Source organism: Neomonachus schauinslandi, chromosome 1, assembly GCF_002201575.2.
Source record: "Neomonachus schauinslandi chromosome 1, ASM220157v2, whole genome shotgun sequence".
Classification (NCBI taxonomy): Eukaryota; Metazoa; Chordata; class Mammalia; order Carnivora; family Phocidae; genus Neomonachus; species Neomonachus schauinslandi.
The window spans coordinates 15,437,131-15,454,245 of record NC_058403.1 but is presented as its reverse complement, the minus strand read 5'-3'; the positions used below and the strand labels follow the sequence as shown (position 1 = coordinate 15,454,245).

The 17,115-nt window shown below is 35.6% G+C and overlaps 1 protein-coding gene across 3 annotated transcripts in view; it reads right to left on the bottom strand.

The window, feature by feature from the left end:
* The window catches only part of LTN1 (listerin E3 ubiquitin protein ligase 1), a 64,185-nt gene that overhangs the window by 23,583 nt on the left and 23,487 nt on the right, over positions 1–17,115 (bottom strand). For all 3 annotated transcript variants that reach the window (XM_021678091.2, XM_044919494.1, XM_044919497.1), the window contains 5 exons: positions 16,227–16,371; positions 15,546–15,732; positions 13,862–14,021; positions 12,412–12,516; positions 8,363–8,505 (listed from right to left, as the gene is read on the bottom strand). In XM_021678091.2, coding sequence (XP_021533766.1) covers positions 8,363–8,505; positions 12,412–12,516; positions 13,862–14,021; positions 15,546–15,732; positions 16,227–16,371 — 740 coding nt within the window. The remainder of the gene's footprint in view (positions 1–8,362; positions 8,506–12,411; positions 12,517–13,861; positions 14,022–15,545; positions 15,733–16,226; positions 16,372–17,115) is intronic.

Sequence of the window (17,115 nt, the reverse complement as noted above, 5' to 3'; positions counted from 1 at the left end):
TATCACCAGAAAAAAATACAATACTGAAAAAGTTTGCAAGAATTACCAAAATATAAAAACATGAAGTAAACAAGTGCTGTTGGAAAAATGGCGCTGACAAATTTGCTTGATACAGAACTGCCATAAATTTTCAATTTATTAAAAAGAAAAAAACATAGTATCTGCAAAATGCAACAAAATGAGATGTGTCTTTACGTAGACAAAACAGACTTTAAAGGGCGCCTGGGTGGCTCAGTCATTAAGCGTCTGCCTTCGGCTCGGGTCATGATCCCAGGGTCCTGGGATCGAGTCCCGCATCGGGCTCCCTGCTCAGCGGGAAGCCTGCTTCTCCCTCTCCCATTCCCCCTGCTTGTGTTCCTGCTCTCGCTGTTTCTCTCTCTGTCAAATAAATAAATAAAATCTTTAAAAAAAAAAAAAAAAAAAAAGACTTTAAAAATGGTAAAAAGAGACAAAGATGGTTATAATATAATGATAAAAGTTCAATATATCAAAAAGATATTACAATTGTAAATATTTATACATCCAACATTGGAGCAAATACATATTTAAATATATATATATATAAAGCAAAAACTAACAGAGTTAAAAGGAGAAATAGTAATACAGTAATAGTTGGAGACTTTTAACTGCACTTTTAACAATGAAGATAGATTATTCAAAGAATCAGTAAGTAACCAGTGGACTTAAACATACTATAGATCAAATGGACCTAACAGATATAAACAGAAGAAAACATACTCCTATATCCTAACTAATATATATGTATTTACTTATAACAAAATTACAGCTTATATTTCTACGTTGATAATATTTAGAACATTTATGCTTCCATTCTAACCAACAACAGCACAATACACATTCTTCTCAAGCGCATAAGGACCACTTTCCAAGATAAACCATAGATTGGACCACAAAACAATCTTAGCAAATTCAAAAAAACTGAAATCATATCAAATACTTTCTCTGACCACAATGGCATGAAACTGGAAATCAATAACAAGAGGAAAACTTAAAAATTCTTATGGATATTAACACTCTCCTAAACAACCAATGGATCAAAGAAATTAAAGGGGAACTAAAACTTTTTTGAGATAAACAAAAATGGACACAACATACCAGAACTTGTGGGATACAGCAAATGTAGTTCTAACAGGGAAGTTCATAGCAATAAATGCCTACATTAAGAAGCAAAAAAGATCTCCAAATAAACTACCTACCTCTTTGCCTTAAGGAACTAGCAAAAGAACAAAATGAGCCCAAAGTCAGCAGAAGAAAGAAAAAAATAAAGATTAGAGCAGAAATAAATGAAACAGTGAACAGAAAAATAGTAAGATTAAACAAACTAAGAGCTGGTTTTTGAAGAAACAAAACCAACAAACCCTTAGCTAGGCTAACCAAGGGAATAAAAAAAGAGAAAGGACTCATACCAACAAAATTGAAAATGAAAAAGGAGACATTACAACTAGTATCACAGTAATTCAAAGGATCATAAGAGGCTACTGTTGAAAAACTATATGCCAACAAACTGGACAACCTAGAAGAAGCAGAAAAACTCTTAGAAACATACAACTTACCAATACTGAATCAGGAAGAAACAAAATCTGAATAGACCAATTACTAACAAAGAAACTGAATCACTAATGAAAAATCTCCTAATGAAGAAAAGCCCAGGGCCAGATGGCTTGACTGGTGAATTTCACCAAATATTTAAAAAAGAATCAACACTAATCTTTCTTAAACTCTTCCAAAAAATTGAAGAGGAGGGAACACTCCCAAACTGTTTTTACCAGGCCAGCGTTATCCTGATACCAAAACCAGAAAAAGACAAAAAGACACTACTAGAAAAGAAAACTATAGGCAAATGCCCTGAAGAATATAGATGAAAAATTCTCGATAAAATACTAGCAAACTGAATACAGCAGTACATTAAAAGGATCATTCACGATGAGTGGTGGGATTTATCCCTGGAATGCAAAGATGGCTCAATAAACGCAAATCAATGTGATACATCACATTAATAAAATGAAAGAAAAGAATCATATGATCATCTCAGTACACACAGAGAAAAGCATTTGACAAAATTCAAAGTCCATTCATAATGAAAACTTTTAACAGATTAGGTGTAGAAATAACATACTGCACTATAATAAAGGCCATAAATGACAAGCCCACAGCTAACATCATACCCAATGCTGAAAGGCTGAAAGCTTCTCCTCTAAGATTAGGAACAAGACAACAATGCCTGCTCTCATCACTCCTGTTCAACATAGTACTAGAAGTCCTAGCTAAAACAACCAAGCAAGAAAGAGAAATAAAAGGTACCAGAACTGGAAAGGAGGAAGTAAAATTGTCTCTTTACAGATGACATGATATAATATATAGAAAATCCTAAAGACTCAAACAAAAAAAGTATTAGATCAGTGAATTCAGTCAAGTTGCAGGATACAAAATTAACATACAAAAATCAGTAACATTTTCATACAACAGCACCACATTTTCTGGGAAAAAAAAAATTCTCTAACCCATTTACAATAGCATCAAAAACAAAACACTTAGGAATAAACTTAAGAAAATGACATGATATAGGGGCGCCTGGGTGGCTCAGTTGGTTAAGCAACTGCCTTCGGCTCAGGTCATGATCCTGGAGTCCCGGGATCGAGTCCCACGTCAGGCTCCCTGCTCAGCAGGGAGTCTGCTTCTCCCTCTAACCCTCCTCCCTCTCATGCTCTCTGTCTCTCATTCTCTCTCTCGCAAATAAATAAAAAATCTTAAAAAAAAAAAAAATGACATGATATTATAGAAAATCCTAAAGACTCAAAGAAAAAAAGTATTAGATCAGTGAATTCAGTCAAGTTGCAAGATACAAAATTAACATACAAAACATAAAAAAATCAGTAACATTTCTATACAATAGCAACAAATTTTCTGGAAAAAAAAATCCATCCCATTTTACAATAGCATCAAAAACAAAATACTTAGGAATTTAAGAAAATGAAAGATCTCTACATTGAAAACTACAAGACATTAATGAAAGACATCAAAGACACAAATAAATAGAAAGGTATTCCATGTTCGTGGACTGGAAGAATTAATATTGTTAAAATATCAATACTACCAAAAGCCATCCATAGATTCAATGCAATCCCTATTCAAGATTCCACTGGCATTTTTTACAAAGTAGAAAAAACACTCTTAAAACGTATATAGAACCACAAAAGACCCTGAATAGCCGAAGAAATCCTGCGAAAGAAGAACAAAGCAGGAGGCATCACACTTCTGATGTCATGCTATACAATAAAGCTATTATAGTCATCAAGACAGTATAATAGGTCATAAAAACAAACAGACCAATGAAACAGAATTGAGAGCCCAAAATATGATCAACTAATATTTGACAAGGTATTCAAGAATAGTAAATAGAGAAAGACAGTCTCTTCAATAAATGATGCTGGGATAATTGGCTATTCACATGTAAAATAATAAAACTGGCCCCATATCTTACATCACTTGCAAAAATTAACTCAAAAGCAATTAAAGATTTAAATATATAAAACTATGAAATTCCTAGAGGAAAACACAGGAATGAAGCTCTTGACATGCACCCTGGTAATTAATTTTTGGATATGACTCCTACAGTACAAGTAAAATAAAAAATAAACAAGTGGGACTACATCAGACTGAAAAGTTTCTGCACAGCAAAATAAATCATCAACAAAGTGAAAAGACAACCTACAGAATGGGAAAAATATCTGCAAACCATATATCCAATAAGGGATTAATATCCAAAATATATAAAGAACTCATACAACTTAATAGCAAAAAACCAAATAGCCCAATTTAAAAAAGGGCAAAGGGCCTGAATACACATTTTTCCAAAGAAAATATTCCTAAGGCCAACAGATATATAAAATGATGCTCAACATCACTAGTCATTAGGGAAATGAAAATTAAAACTATAATGAGGTATTATTTCACACTTATCAGAAGGGCCATCAAAAAAGATAAGATATAACAAATTCTGGCATGGCTGTGAAGAAAATGGAACCCTCGTGCCCTGTTGGTGGGACTGTAAAATGGCACAGCCACTACGGGAAACAGTATGGATGTCCTCAAAAAATTAACAATAGAACTACTGTATGATCCAGTAATTCCATTTCTGAGAATACAAACCTCAAATAATGTGGAGGTTAGGGGCACCAACCCCCCCAACCCATGCACTTGAAAATCTGCATATAACTTCTGACTCCCCACAAACTTCACTACTAACAGCCTACTGTTGACTGGAAGCCTTACCAATTACACTGACAGTTAACACATGTGTATTAACTATAGTCTTATAATAAAGTAAGCTAGAAAAAAGAAAATGTCAAGAAAATCATAAGGGGGACGCCTGGGTGGCTCAGTCGGTTAAGCGTCTGCCTTCAGCTCAGGTCATGATCCCAGAGTCCTGGGATCGAGTCCCGCATTGGGCTCCTTGCTCAGCAGGGGGACTGCTTCTCCCTCTGCCTGCCTCTGTCTCTCTCTCTCTGATAAATAAATAAAATCTTAAAAAAAAAAAAAATTTTAAAGAAAATCATAAGGAAAATACATTTATAGTACTGTATTGAAAAAAATCTGCATATAAGGGGACCCACACATTTCAAACCCATGTTGTTCAAAGGTCAATGTATAGCCAAAGGAAACAAAAACATTAACTCCAAAAGATATCTGCACCCCCATGTTCATAGCAATATTATTTATAATATCCAAGACATGGAAACAACCCAAGTGTCCATCAATGAATGAAATGGAAAAGAAGTTGTGGTATATACATAGAATGGAGTACTATTCACAGCCATAAAAGAAAGGATATCCTACCATTTGTGACAACATGGATGGACCTTGAAGACATTATGCTAAAGTGAAATAAGTCAAAGACAAATACTGTATAATCTCACTCATACGTGGAACCAAACCAAACCATACCAAATCAAACCCAAACTCACAGAAAAAGAGATTAGACTGTGGTTACCAGAAGGGAGGATGGGGGAGGGCGGGGCTTGGAGGAAGGATTACAGTCACAAGCTTCCAGTTATAAGATAAATAAGTACTAAGGATGTAATGTACAACATGATGACTACGCTAACACTACTATTATTTTAATATATAGGAAAGCTGGTAAAAGTTAATCCTGAGTTCTCATCAGGAGGAATTTTTTTTCCTTTTGCTTTTCTTTTTATTGCATCTACATGAGAATATGGATGTGAGCTGCACCTATCGTGGTAATCACCTCACAATATATATATAAATCAAACCATTGTGTTGTACACTTGAAACTTATACAGTGATGTATGTCAATAATTTTTCAATAAAACTGAAAAAAAAGTATATGATGTCCAAAAATCATGAAGATTTAGCATTGCCTGGTCCAGGATGGAAGCAAAAAGTAAAACTGGAGAGATCAGTTGCAGTAAGATTGTAAAATGTCCAACAGGCCAAACTAAGGACTTGGGTTTTTATCCTTAGGTAAAAGGAAACTGAGGAATAAAGAAAAAAAATGTATAATGTATTTAATGTCCTTTAAAGGCAGAGGAATAATTTTTTTTTAATCATCCTGGCAAAATAGAATAGGCTGAGCTCAAGTGTAATCAGAAACAATAGATTTTCTAACAACTATATACCAAAAACTATTTGTTAGCTAATTCTATTTCATTACTTTGGTTGAAAGAGCAAAATTACTTGTCAAATCTCAAAAACATTCCTCCTCCTGTAGAGCCTCCACACAGCTAGGAACCCGTGGTCTGTGTGACTGCACACAGCTGTGTGACACTGCAGCCTTGTCTCCTGCCCCTTCTTTCCCTTGGCCATCCTTCAGTTATAATGCGTACTGGAGAAACCACCTGCACTCCCATTAGGTCCTCCTCTCCTCTACACACAGCCAGTTCAACTGCATCCCCATTCCAAAACTGCAAATCCCTGCCTGATCCTATAGTCTAACTCTATCAGTGAACAAAACTATAAAGCTTAATGCCACAATAATTTATTTTTGACATCGGCTGGCTTTGGGTGCCATAGGGTAATTCTTCTTGACAAATGTTTGTTGATAGGCGTATTCTTCTTCCACTACTTCAAACTTTCACTATCCTTCTTAAAATCTGCAATCCAGTTTCTACTCATTAAATGATCTAGCTCAAAGAGATGCAAAGCTTACTAGTAAGGAACACATCAAGTTCCCTACCCTCTTTATTCACATCTGCATCCATCCTACATCTCTCCGAACTCCTCTCAGAAGAGGAGTAACCTACACGAGGTTAGTATCTTCTAAGTAGATTCCATCCCTCTCATCTCCTCAGTGGGAGCTATCATCACTTTCTCTATCTTCTACTCCTCCTCTTTCTCCCCTGCAACACCAATTTTCCCTCTGACCTTAAATTCATCTCTGGCTCTCACTTTTCTACATCCCTTTTCACCGAACACTTAGAACAAACTATCTGCCTCCATTTTCTCACCACTCTTCATTCCAAAAATGCTAAAGTTAATGGACACTTTTCAGTCCTGAAATTTATTTGACCTTCTGTGATATTTAACACAGGGGATGAATACTACCTAAAAGTCCTCTGCTTTTATCTTTAGTCCTTATTCTCAACTCTCCCCCACCCACATACCCCTTGTATCTATGTACTGGCGTTCCCTTGATATTCTTCTCGCTCTTCACTCTGCCTGGACAAGCTTATGCTCATTTACATATTATACTACTACCTACATGACATGGGCTTGGAAAGTAGTATTTCCATCCAGTCGATAGACAATCTCCATTTGAGTAATAACCCATAGCCACCTTAATTTAACATTGGCTCCCTGTATACCCCTTGCCTACTTCCTCCTAACCTTCAAGTCTCCTTTAAAGGTTCTCTATAAAGCCTATTGGTATTTTCTTCTACGCAATTCAGAAATAGAATCACAGAGCCACACCAACTCTATTTCCGTAATCTCTTTCATTTCCTACTTCTCTCTTCCATCTATGCCTTGATTTAAGCTCTGTTTATCTCTCATTAAGATTATTCCAGGGGCATTTGGGTGGCTCAGTCAATTAAGCATCCAACTCTTTGATTTCAGCTCAGGTCATGACCTCAGGGTTGGGAGACTGAGTACTGCCATCATGGAGCCTGCTTAAGATTCTCTGCCCCTCCCCCCCCCAAAATAAATAAAGTAAAAATTTTAAAAAATAAAGACATTCCAATAGCTTCCTAGCTGTCTTCTACCCCCAATCTCTCTTCCCTCATATCCACCCTTCAGTTATCAAAATACCTTTTTTTTTTTTTTAATATTTTATTTATTTATTTGACAGAGAGATAGAGAGCACAAGTAGGCAAAGAAGCAGGCAGATGGAGAGGGAGAAGCAGGCTCCCCTCAGAGCAGGGAGCCCGATGTGGGACTCGATCCCAGGACCCTGGGATCATGACCTGAGCCGAAGGCAGCCGCCCAACCGACTGAGCCACCCAGGCGCCCCTCAAAATATCTTTCTAATGAGACAGTCTTACAACTCTCCTACCTAATTTGAGCCAATAGCTCCTTACTGCCTACCTCTTAAAAGTCCAAATTCCTTAACCTACATAAGGCCTTTCCCCTACCCTTTCTCAAAATCCAGCTACCTGTGCATCTTACACCCTTTGTCCCCAACCTTCTACTTTAAATGCCAGCCAAACTGAATTCTCTACACTCTTTCATGTTGTCTGTCCCCAACTATATCCATATGCCCATCCCCAACTATAGCCATATGGAAAAATATCCTTCATCACCCAGTTAAATTTTTCTTTGTGAAATCACCATTGATGCCTCAAAGCAGAGTAGGGAAACTCCTTTTCTGCTGCTCTGACACACAGGACATGTTTCTGATACATCGGTTATCACGATATAACTCTATGCCTGTCCTCTCTACCAAAGGAACTGCCAAAGAGCCATGTTCAGTAAGTGTTTATTAATAAACAAATGAACTAATAAGGGTACAGAGTGTCCAAAAAGGTTTAAAATACAACAAAAATTATTCTCTCTGTTACCTCTAGATGTTCAGTCATTGGTTGACTAGGGAGAAATTAAGCATAGCTAAAAATGCTATGGATGGAAATAAATAATGAAAGGACAGTTGAGGTTTTAATCTTCCCTTAAGGCTGTAGCATTTCTGTACTACAAAATGGTAACAGTCACTCTCCAACGACACTCATCCTATTGACTGCCAACTTGTTATGTAGCAAAAGTATAAACTAGGAATAAATCAGCTGCAATTCAATTTATCTCTGCTATATTTGGATTTAGATATTAAGAACCACTTCTTTTATCTCAAGCAATAATTAAAGTAAAGAAATATTTATTATCAAGCACTAACCATTAGTACTGCAAAGATCTTCCTTAGTCCAGGCCAAAAGGGGAGGTATACATTGAGCAATGAATTCTTTCTTGTCTTCTTTTGACAAAAACGGACACAGACTTTGAATGGTATGCATATTACCTTCCGTTAGTGGGAAAAAACTGTTTAAAGAAAAGGAAAAGTATGAATTATATTTATCCTAAACATGCAGTGGTTTCAGAAAATTCCTTCAGAATATTCAAAAAGACTAATAATGCCACTATATAAAATACCTATAGAAAAAAAAAGGAAACAATGAAGAGATTGAGAGTTGCTGGTTCTGGATGATGAAAGGCTTCTAGTTTTTAACATAAGCATATATAACTTCACCCCCATGTATAATTTTCAAAAATTATACAACAATATATGATGATTATGTTCTCTTTAAGAGTCAACTGATTCATTTAAACAGTACTAGTTGTGTCCTTTCTACGAACTGATATTCATAGATGTCATATATATACTTGAATTTTATGTTTATGTATTTATGTTTTTATTTATTATTAGTTTATGTGTTTATGTATTTACATAATGAAATCACTTGCCACTTACATTTTAGACCTTTCTACGTCAGAACATATAGATATAAATTACTTTCTATTTTAAAGCTCCATAACTAAATTAAGAAAAAAAAGAAAAATATTCCATACTATCATAATTTAACTATTCCCCTATTAGTGGGCATTGAAGTTTTTCCCCAAATTTTGCTCTTATAAATAAAGTTGCAATAAATGTCTGGGAGCAAGGTATTATTCTGCATATGTGCAAATATAATACTATTTAAGCTAGATTCCTAGAAGTAGAATTACAAGAGCAAAGGATATGAATGTATTACATTTTGATAATTTCAAATTGCTTTCCTAAAAAGCACAATTTACACTTTCACCAAAAATGGACAAGTGTGACTGCACACTTAATGAATCTTCTTAGTTTCTAGAAAGATGGCAGATAAAATGTGCTTCTTTTAATTTGTATTTCTATCATTATTACTATGACAAATTCTTTCATTTTTCATTTTATAAATGAAATTACTGAACATTTCGTCTATGAATTACCTGTTAAAGTCCTTGACACATTTTTTAATTTGGATGGTTTTACTGATTAATAGAAGCTATTATGGATATTAAGTTTTTAATTTGTAAAAGTTTTCTCCCATTTCGTCACTTGTCTTTTAACCATTATTTACTGCATTTTTGTCATACAGAAGTTTTCTTTTTCTAAAAATTTTTAATTATGGGTAAAATACACATTAATTTAGCAAATTAACTATTTTAAGTGTACAGTTCAGTAGTGTTAAGTACATTCACACTGCTGTGTAAACCAATCTCTGGAAGTCTTTTCATTTCACAAAACTGGAACTCTACCCATTAAACAAGAACTCCCCATTTCCTCTCTCCTCAGGTCTTCGCAACCACCATTCCACCTTCTGTCTCTATGAATTTGACTACTCTAAGTATCTCATATAAGCGGAATCATATAATATTTGTCATTTATGCCTGGTTTATTCCACTTAGCATAATGTCCTCAAGGCTTATCCATGTTATAACATGTGTCAGAATTTCCTTCCTTTTAAAAGCTGAATAATATTCCATTGTATGTGTATACCACATTTTTTGATTATCCATTCATTTATTGATGGGCCCTTACGTTGCTAGAAGTTTTCATTTTCACAAAATGAAATATCTATCATTTCTTTTACAGATTCTGAGTTTTTGTGCTTTGCTTAAGATCTTCCTCATAACAAGATTATATAGAGACTCTTATTTTCCCTTGATACTTTTATACAGATCTGTTTTACATTTTACATTTACATTTAGCTTTCATCTGGACTTCATTCTGGTGTATAACGTAAGAGAGGGGCACCTTGCTATTTTTTTCAAACATATCCGGTTTTCCTAACATCATGTATTATTGACTCATGCCTCTAATTTGACAGGCCACCTGCATCAAAAACTAAATCCTCATATCTGCATGGATTAGTTTTTGGATTCTATATCTTGATCCACTGATTTGTTTATTCACCAATTTAATACTGCTTAATTATTATATTGACAAGGCAAGTCCTTTCCACTTTTCTCTTTCAGAGATTTCCTACTGATTCTTTTTCTCCCCCCCCCTACCAACTCTTGAGCATTCTTCCTTGAAAGGCAGTTTGTCAAGTTTTTCAAAAAACATGGCTGGAATTTTGATTGAGATTACACTGCAATTAGATTGACACAACCATTTTTACAATTTATCTTCCCACCTTCTTTTGTAATCTTTACTAAAGTTTTATACTGTATTTTTTTGTTCTTGTTAAATTATAGGTATAGTTTTGTTGTCATTTTGAATAGAATCTCTTTTTTCCTATGCCATTTTTAATATTGTTTGTTTATTTGGCAGAGAGACAGAGAAAGATAGCGAGAGCAGAAACACAAGCCAGGGGAGTGGGAGAGGGAGAAGCAGTCTTCTATTATTTATTTATCTGACAGAGAGACAGAGAGCGAGAGCAGAAACACAAGCAGGGGGAGTGGGAGAGGGAGAAGCAGGCTTCCCGCTGAGCAGGGAGCCCGATGAGGGGCTCTATCCCAGGACTCTGGGATCATGACCTGAGTTGAAGGCAGATGTCTAACGACTGAGCCACCCAGGCGTCCTATGCCATTTTTAATTATTACTACTGAATAAAAAAGTTTTTGATTTTTCTGTCAAGTGTAAATCCATCATTAGTAATTAGTTCTAATACTTCTCTAGTTAATTCCCTATTACTTTTATAATCAGAAAAAAATTAAATTATGCTAAATAAAAAAGCCAATGTCTAAAGATCATATGCTATATGATTTCATTTATATAACTTTCCTAAATGATAAAGAGAAGAACAGATTGCTTGTTGCTGGAGATGAAAATGGGAGGAAGAGAGGTGGCCCTGGTTATAAAAGGGTAACACAAGGGATCCTTACAATAAAGCTGTTCTGTCTCTTGGTCTGTGGTAGTGGTCAGACATGTGAATTACCTAGAACACACACACAAACAAATGAGTACATGTAAACTTAGTCAATGGATGGTATCGATGCCATTTTCCTGGTTGTGAAATTGTATTAAAGTTATGCAAAATGGTACCACTGAGGGAAACTGAATGAAGGGTATATGGAATCTCTTTGTATCATTTCTTACAATTGCATGTAAATCTATAACTACTTCAAAATAATAACTAATAAAACATTTCTAAATACGAAAAAATAGAAATTTAGTTTACAATTCTACTGTACCAGAACATATACATATCATTTCAGAATTCTTGGTAAATCAGAAAATTTGAAATGCCTCTTGGTAAATTTCAACTAAGTGTTTGAGTGTTCAGCTTCTCTAATATGACCAACTCTAGATCTCTAGTATGTCCAACCCCATAATCTATTTCTTTGTCTTAAGAACACATTTATCACATTTCTATAGTATTTTTCAACAGGATGATCCTTATTAAAGAGAAGAGTAAGTAACTTTTCCTATCACTTCCAAATAGCAAATAAAGTAATAGAAGAAAGATGTTAGGGAGGGGAAAAAGAAAGATTTCTACCAAAAAGATTTCTGGGGAAAAGAGAGCAAGTTAACAAAATGCTTTTTAAACCAAGTACAAAATTCCATAACAAAATATTATAAAGTTAAAAATACTTATAAAATAAGGTGTGTCCCGACCCTAAAACAACTGAAATTCTTTTAAAGTCTTTAATTCTCTCAGGGTGCCTCGGTGGCTCAGCTGAGGGGCTCCTGAGTGGCTCAGTTGGTTAAGCCTCTGCTTTCGGCTCAGGTCCTGGGATCAAGCCCCACGTCAGGCCCCCTGCTCAGCCGGGAGTCTGCTTCTCCCTCTCCCTCTATGTGTGCTCGCTCTCTCTCTCTCCCCCCACCAAATAAATAAAATCTTAAAAAAAAAGTCTTCAATACTCATTTCCTCATTTCTTAAACCTTGTTTCCTTGATTGATTAGAGATTATTCATTAGTTGGGGTTGCCAAAGTGACCAAATACAACAAAGTACAAACATTTTAAATCAGAATACCCTTCTTTTCTCCTATAATGCCGTTTTACTTCATCAGATGAAACACTTCGGGAAAGGATCAACTTAGCAATAATGAGAGACCAAAGGGTGCCATTTTCCATGGATCTAAAAAAAGAAAAAGAAAAAATCCATTTTCAAAATGTTTAAGATTTTTAAAGACTGTTTGCCTGATTCCTTTTACAGAATTAAATAAATCACCTTGTGAGGGTATTAATTCACATAGGGATTTTGCCCCCAAACAACTGCCATTACTGAATGGACTAGAGGCTTAGCTTCCAACACTCCTGGTACTGAGCTCTCATCCCCAAACCCTGCAAATCCCAATAGGGGAGATTAGCCTTGAGGACCAGAGACTGCAGCTGGGAAAAGGACATATTCCACAGGACACCAAGCCTGGTTAATGCTGAAGAAGGTATTAATATCAGCGGGGGAAAGTTCTGAGTGTTGAGTATGTGGACTGAGATTGCAGTGAAAGATGTACTCAGCCTGGGGCCCCTGATACCACAGAGCATACTCAAAACACTACTGGCTAGTGAGAAAAAGACAGAAGCAGTTCAACACAGTAATTTCAACAGGCTAAATACGTAACTGCTATAACCTGTATGACTGCTGTCATACCTACTTCCTCAACTAGGCGAGAGGGTTCTGTGGTTATAATCTTTTTTTTAAAAAATATTTTATTTATTTATTTGAGAGAGACAGAGATAGTGACAGCACGAGCAGGAAGGAGGGGGAGAAGGAGACTCCCCACTGAGCAGGGAGCCTGACGCGGGGCTCCATCCCAGGACCCTGGGATCATGACCTGAGCCGAAGGCAGATGCTTAACCAACTAAGCCACCCAGGCGCCCCTGTGGTTATATTGTTAAGACACATCTGTAACAACATGCAAAGTAAAAGCTTAGATTTGAGAGTAGTGGAAGGATGGATCACAGATGACAAAACAACTTCTATAAGGTTTCTATTTCTTTCATTGTCATCTGTCCCATTCTTGAATGTATTTATGGATTTAAGAACGTAAGCAAAGTTCAAATATCTCCCCAGATGAGTAAATCGAGTACTTAGAATCCACAAAGTATTTATCATTAAGAATTGGGTTTAATTTAGGGGCACCTAGGTGGCTCAGTCGGTGAAGAACCTGCCTTCGTTGGGCTCTGGTCATGATCCCGGGATCCTGGGATCCATCCCGGAATCCTGGGATCCATCCCGGAATCAGGCTCTCCGCTCAGTGGGGAGTCTGCTTCTCCCTCTCCCTCTGCCCCTCCCCCTGCTTGTGCTTTCTCACTCTGTCTCAAATAATACATATTAAAAAAAAAAAGAAAAAGAATTGGGTTTAATTTAGACCAACCCTCTGACTGAAAGATTAGCACAATGTGAGCTTACATTTTACAGAAACAAAGCCAAAAATGAGTAAAATAATCATATAAAAATGGATGTTGAAAGGGATTCTTACCTGTTAAATAACAGCTGTAAAAGGCCAGAAGTATTACCAAGTCCACATAAGTTATCATACGTAATATTCATCTTTTGAAGCATTTCACAAAATCCAGTTAGGAAAATAGGTGGATTGTCTAATTCCTCATACCACTGCAGTGAATAGAGCAGTTCTGCAACTATAGAATGGACGACACATCATCAAGTGTATTCTGTGAAGAGGCCTTCTATCACTTTCACTTCTGTGCCCCATTTTCTAATACTGCTACGCCCACCAGTCTCAAAATATCTATGAACTGATTTTCAAATCTGCTTTGAGATGTTCCATGATAATGAAACCTGAAAACATTCGATACAAAATGAGACTCTTCTTCCAAATCTTACTTGGTTCCTTTTCTGATTAGTTAAGAATGCAACTAGCCTAAGTTACCAGAAATACCGGAAAAATCTTCCTACTATTTTTGCCTCAAGTGGTAACAAGTTACTTACAGGACAAACCACTAATGGACCCAACACCTGAAATGAGAAGTTCAAGCCAATGTTAAGGAATGGGAAATACCATGATATAGTAAACAGGGCGTGGACCTCGGTGACAGACTGGTCTGGATTCAAATGAGCTGTACATACAGTTATCAATTAGAGTACGAAAATCTGCCTCAGGGAGTGCTGTGAGAATTCAATGACCAGTACCTATCACAAAACCTAGCACATCATAGTAGATTTTAATACATAATTAGTCACAACACTCTCTTATAAAGCCACGTATGGATTTTGGAGTCAGAAGACCTGAGACCTGGTTCAAAATCTAATCCTATCCCTTCCAAGCTAAGTAACTCTAATCAAGTCAAGATAAGAAAACAACAAGGTGAGGAAAACAACAATAATAATATCTGATAGGGTTGATAAGAAGATTAAATACATAATGTTGTCAGTTTGTAATTAGTAACACAATTAACAAAAACAAATATTACAAAGATCATTACTCCAATTTCCAGTTTTGTTTTTGGACAGATTCACTCTATGGGCAATGTAAACTGCAGACTAATCTCCTTGCTCTTAACTGCCTGTGGAGCTGCTAGTCAGAAGAGGGGTTCCAGCTTTCTTCCCCAGGGCATATGTTCTCTTCTACTACTAACTATTCTACAGCTGAAGGCTTACAAACAAGATTGACAGAGAAATTATGCAAATCCTCTGTACCTTTAATACCATTTTGTATAGGTCACTCTGCTTCCTACAATTCTACACCATTTCCTGGAATGGGGGAATTTTTTGTTTGAACCTCTACTTGCCAAAAAAAAAAGTGTGTGTGTGTATGTGTATACATACATCCCTATGAACACAAAGGTTTGGTGGTTCAAAAACTGAAAATTCAGAATCCTTGATGAAACGTTAGACTCACTTTACCATTTTCTTTAAGGATATATGCCATAGGATCTACCTGTATCAATGTCTTGCCAGCTTAAGTAATGGATCTTATACCAAATTCTGCTCTATTGCTAATAAGATTATAGCAAGATTTCAGTATGTTTCCATCCAATTTGCAATTTACCATTCACCACTCAAGTAACCTCAAGTTTCTCATCACTAAAACAGCTAATAGGAATGGAAGATTCTTATCGAAATTGCAGGTTAATCAAAATTCTTTCAAAATTATAATTATTTCAAAACATTTCTATTATATCTGAATGCTCATATATACTTACTTATTTTCTCAAGCTCATTATTTTCTAGGACTATTTCCTTTTTCAGTGCAACTAATATCATTTTGCTCAATAATGCTGAAGTACACAAATGGCTGGGAAGTTTCTTTGTATCTTGTTCTTTAAAATCTGTTTTGAAACACTCATAATTCAAACTCAATCTTCCTTCTAAAAGAGGTCTATGCAACCACTGTAAAAAGAATACATTAAATTATATACAAAATCATTAGATATTCTAAATTATTTACTACCTATGCAGTTAAGACAGGGAACAAAAATGAAATTATTAGAATATCTTCAAAATGTTATTAGAATAACTTCAAAAATGAAGTTATTACTAGTTTATTAGTAAAATCACAGAAGCCTAGAAGTTTGGGTTTTACTTTAAGAAATTATCAACATGTGTATTTAAGACTCCTTCAGGACAAAACTAGGTCTAATTCACCTTGTACCATGGCAACTGCCATTGTCTTACAAACAACAAACATACAATATATGAGCATTCAGAGATGTAAAGGCAAAGCAATATACTCATTTCATTTACCTTTTTTCTCCCCAGAAAAAAAAAACAGAAGATAGTCATTTTGTTTACTTTTTTCTTCCCCAGAATAAAATAAAAATATTTAAGATTGCACAAAGTCCAAAGTTCAGAATAAGATAAGCACTGTCCAATCTCAAACATACCTGCATAGGAAGAGACTGTCTCATCTTTTCCCATTCACTGTTGCTTGGCATTACACTTCCAATATACACTCCCAGAAGATTAGTATCTTCACTTTCTAGAAGCGTATTTAGCAAGTCATCAACAGCAGACAAGAGGACTTGAAGACTGAAAATAATGCAAACAACGTAACTATTACAGTTATGCTATGAATAACTTAACATCCTGGTACACATAAAATACCCTGTGGCAGGTTAACAGTTTACCTGAACAAAAAGACTAGTAAAAATGAAGCTAAGCAACTCCTCCCACCCTATATCCAAAATACACACAGCCAAATTGTGGATTTAATCCAACATTTATGATCTGAAATTGAGTGCTGCTTCTATCTCAGAATGAATGGAACTTGACCTATTTCAGATCAGATATTTCTGAAATACAGCTACCTTATTGTATGAAAAAAAACATGACGTTCAGCAAAATATATGACCCAACCCTAACAGCCTCTGGATGCATTCTCTTGGTTTTCACTTTTACATATGGATTTAGGCATGAGGTATGAAATATATTTGCAATTCAACACCTTTAAGCAGTGGCTACCTGGCCCCCAAAATAAACAATGAAGAATAATCACTATGTGTGGTGGCCATGAGGGGTCATGGTTATAATCCACACCAGCCCACAAGACACAGGATGGCACCACCATCACATCACTGAGCATAAATTAGGAGTCCAGCAGATATGCTAAGACAAATCACTCTTCATTTAATGGAATTTAAATGAATGATCATTAAAACAAATTCCTTTTGGAAAAATCTTTTTGTCTGGATCTTCTCTTCGAGTCCTATAGATTTCTTATATAACAAATCATTTTCCATAGTCATTCACACTAATCATGGGCTCTTATTTAAA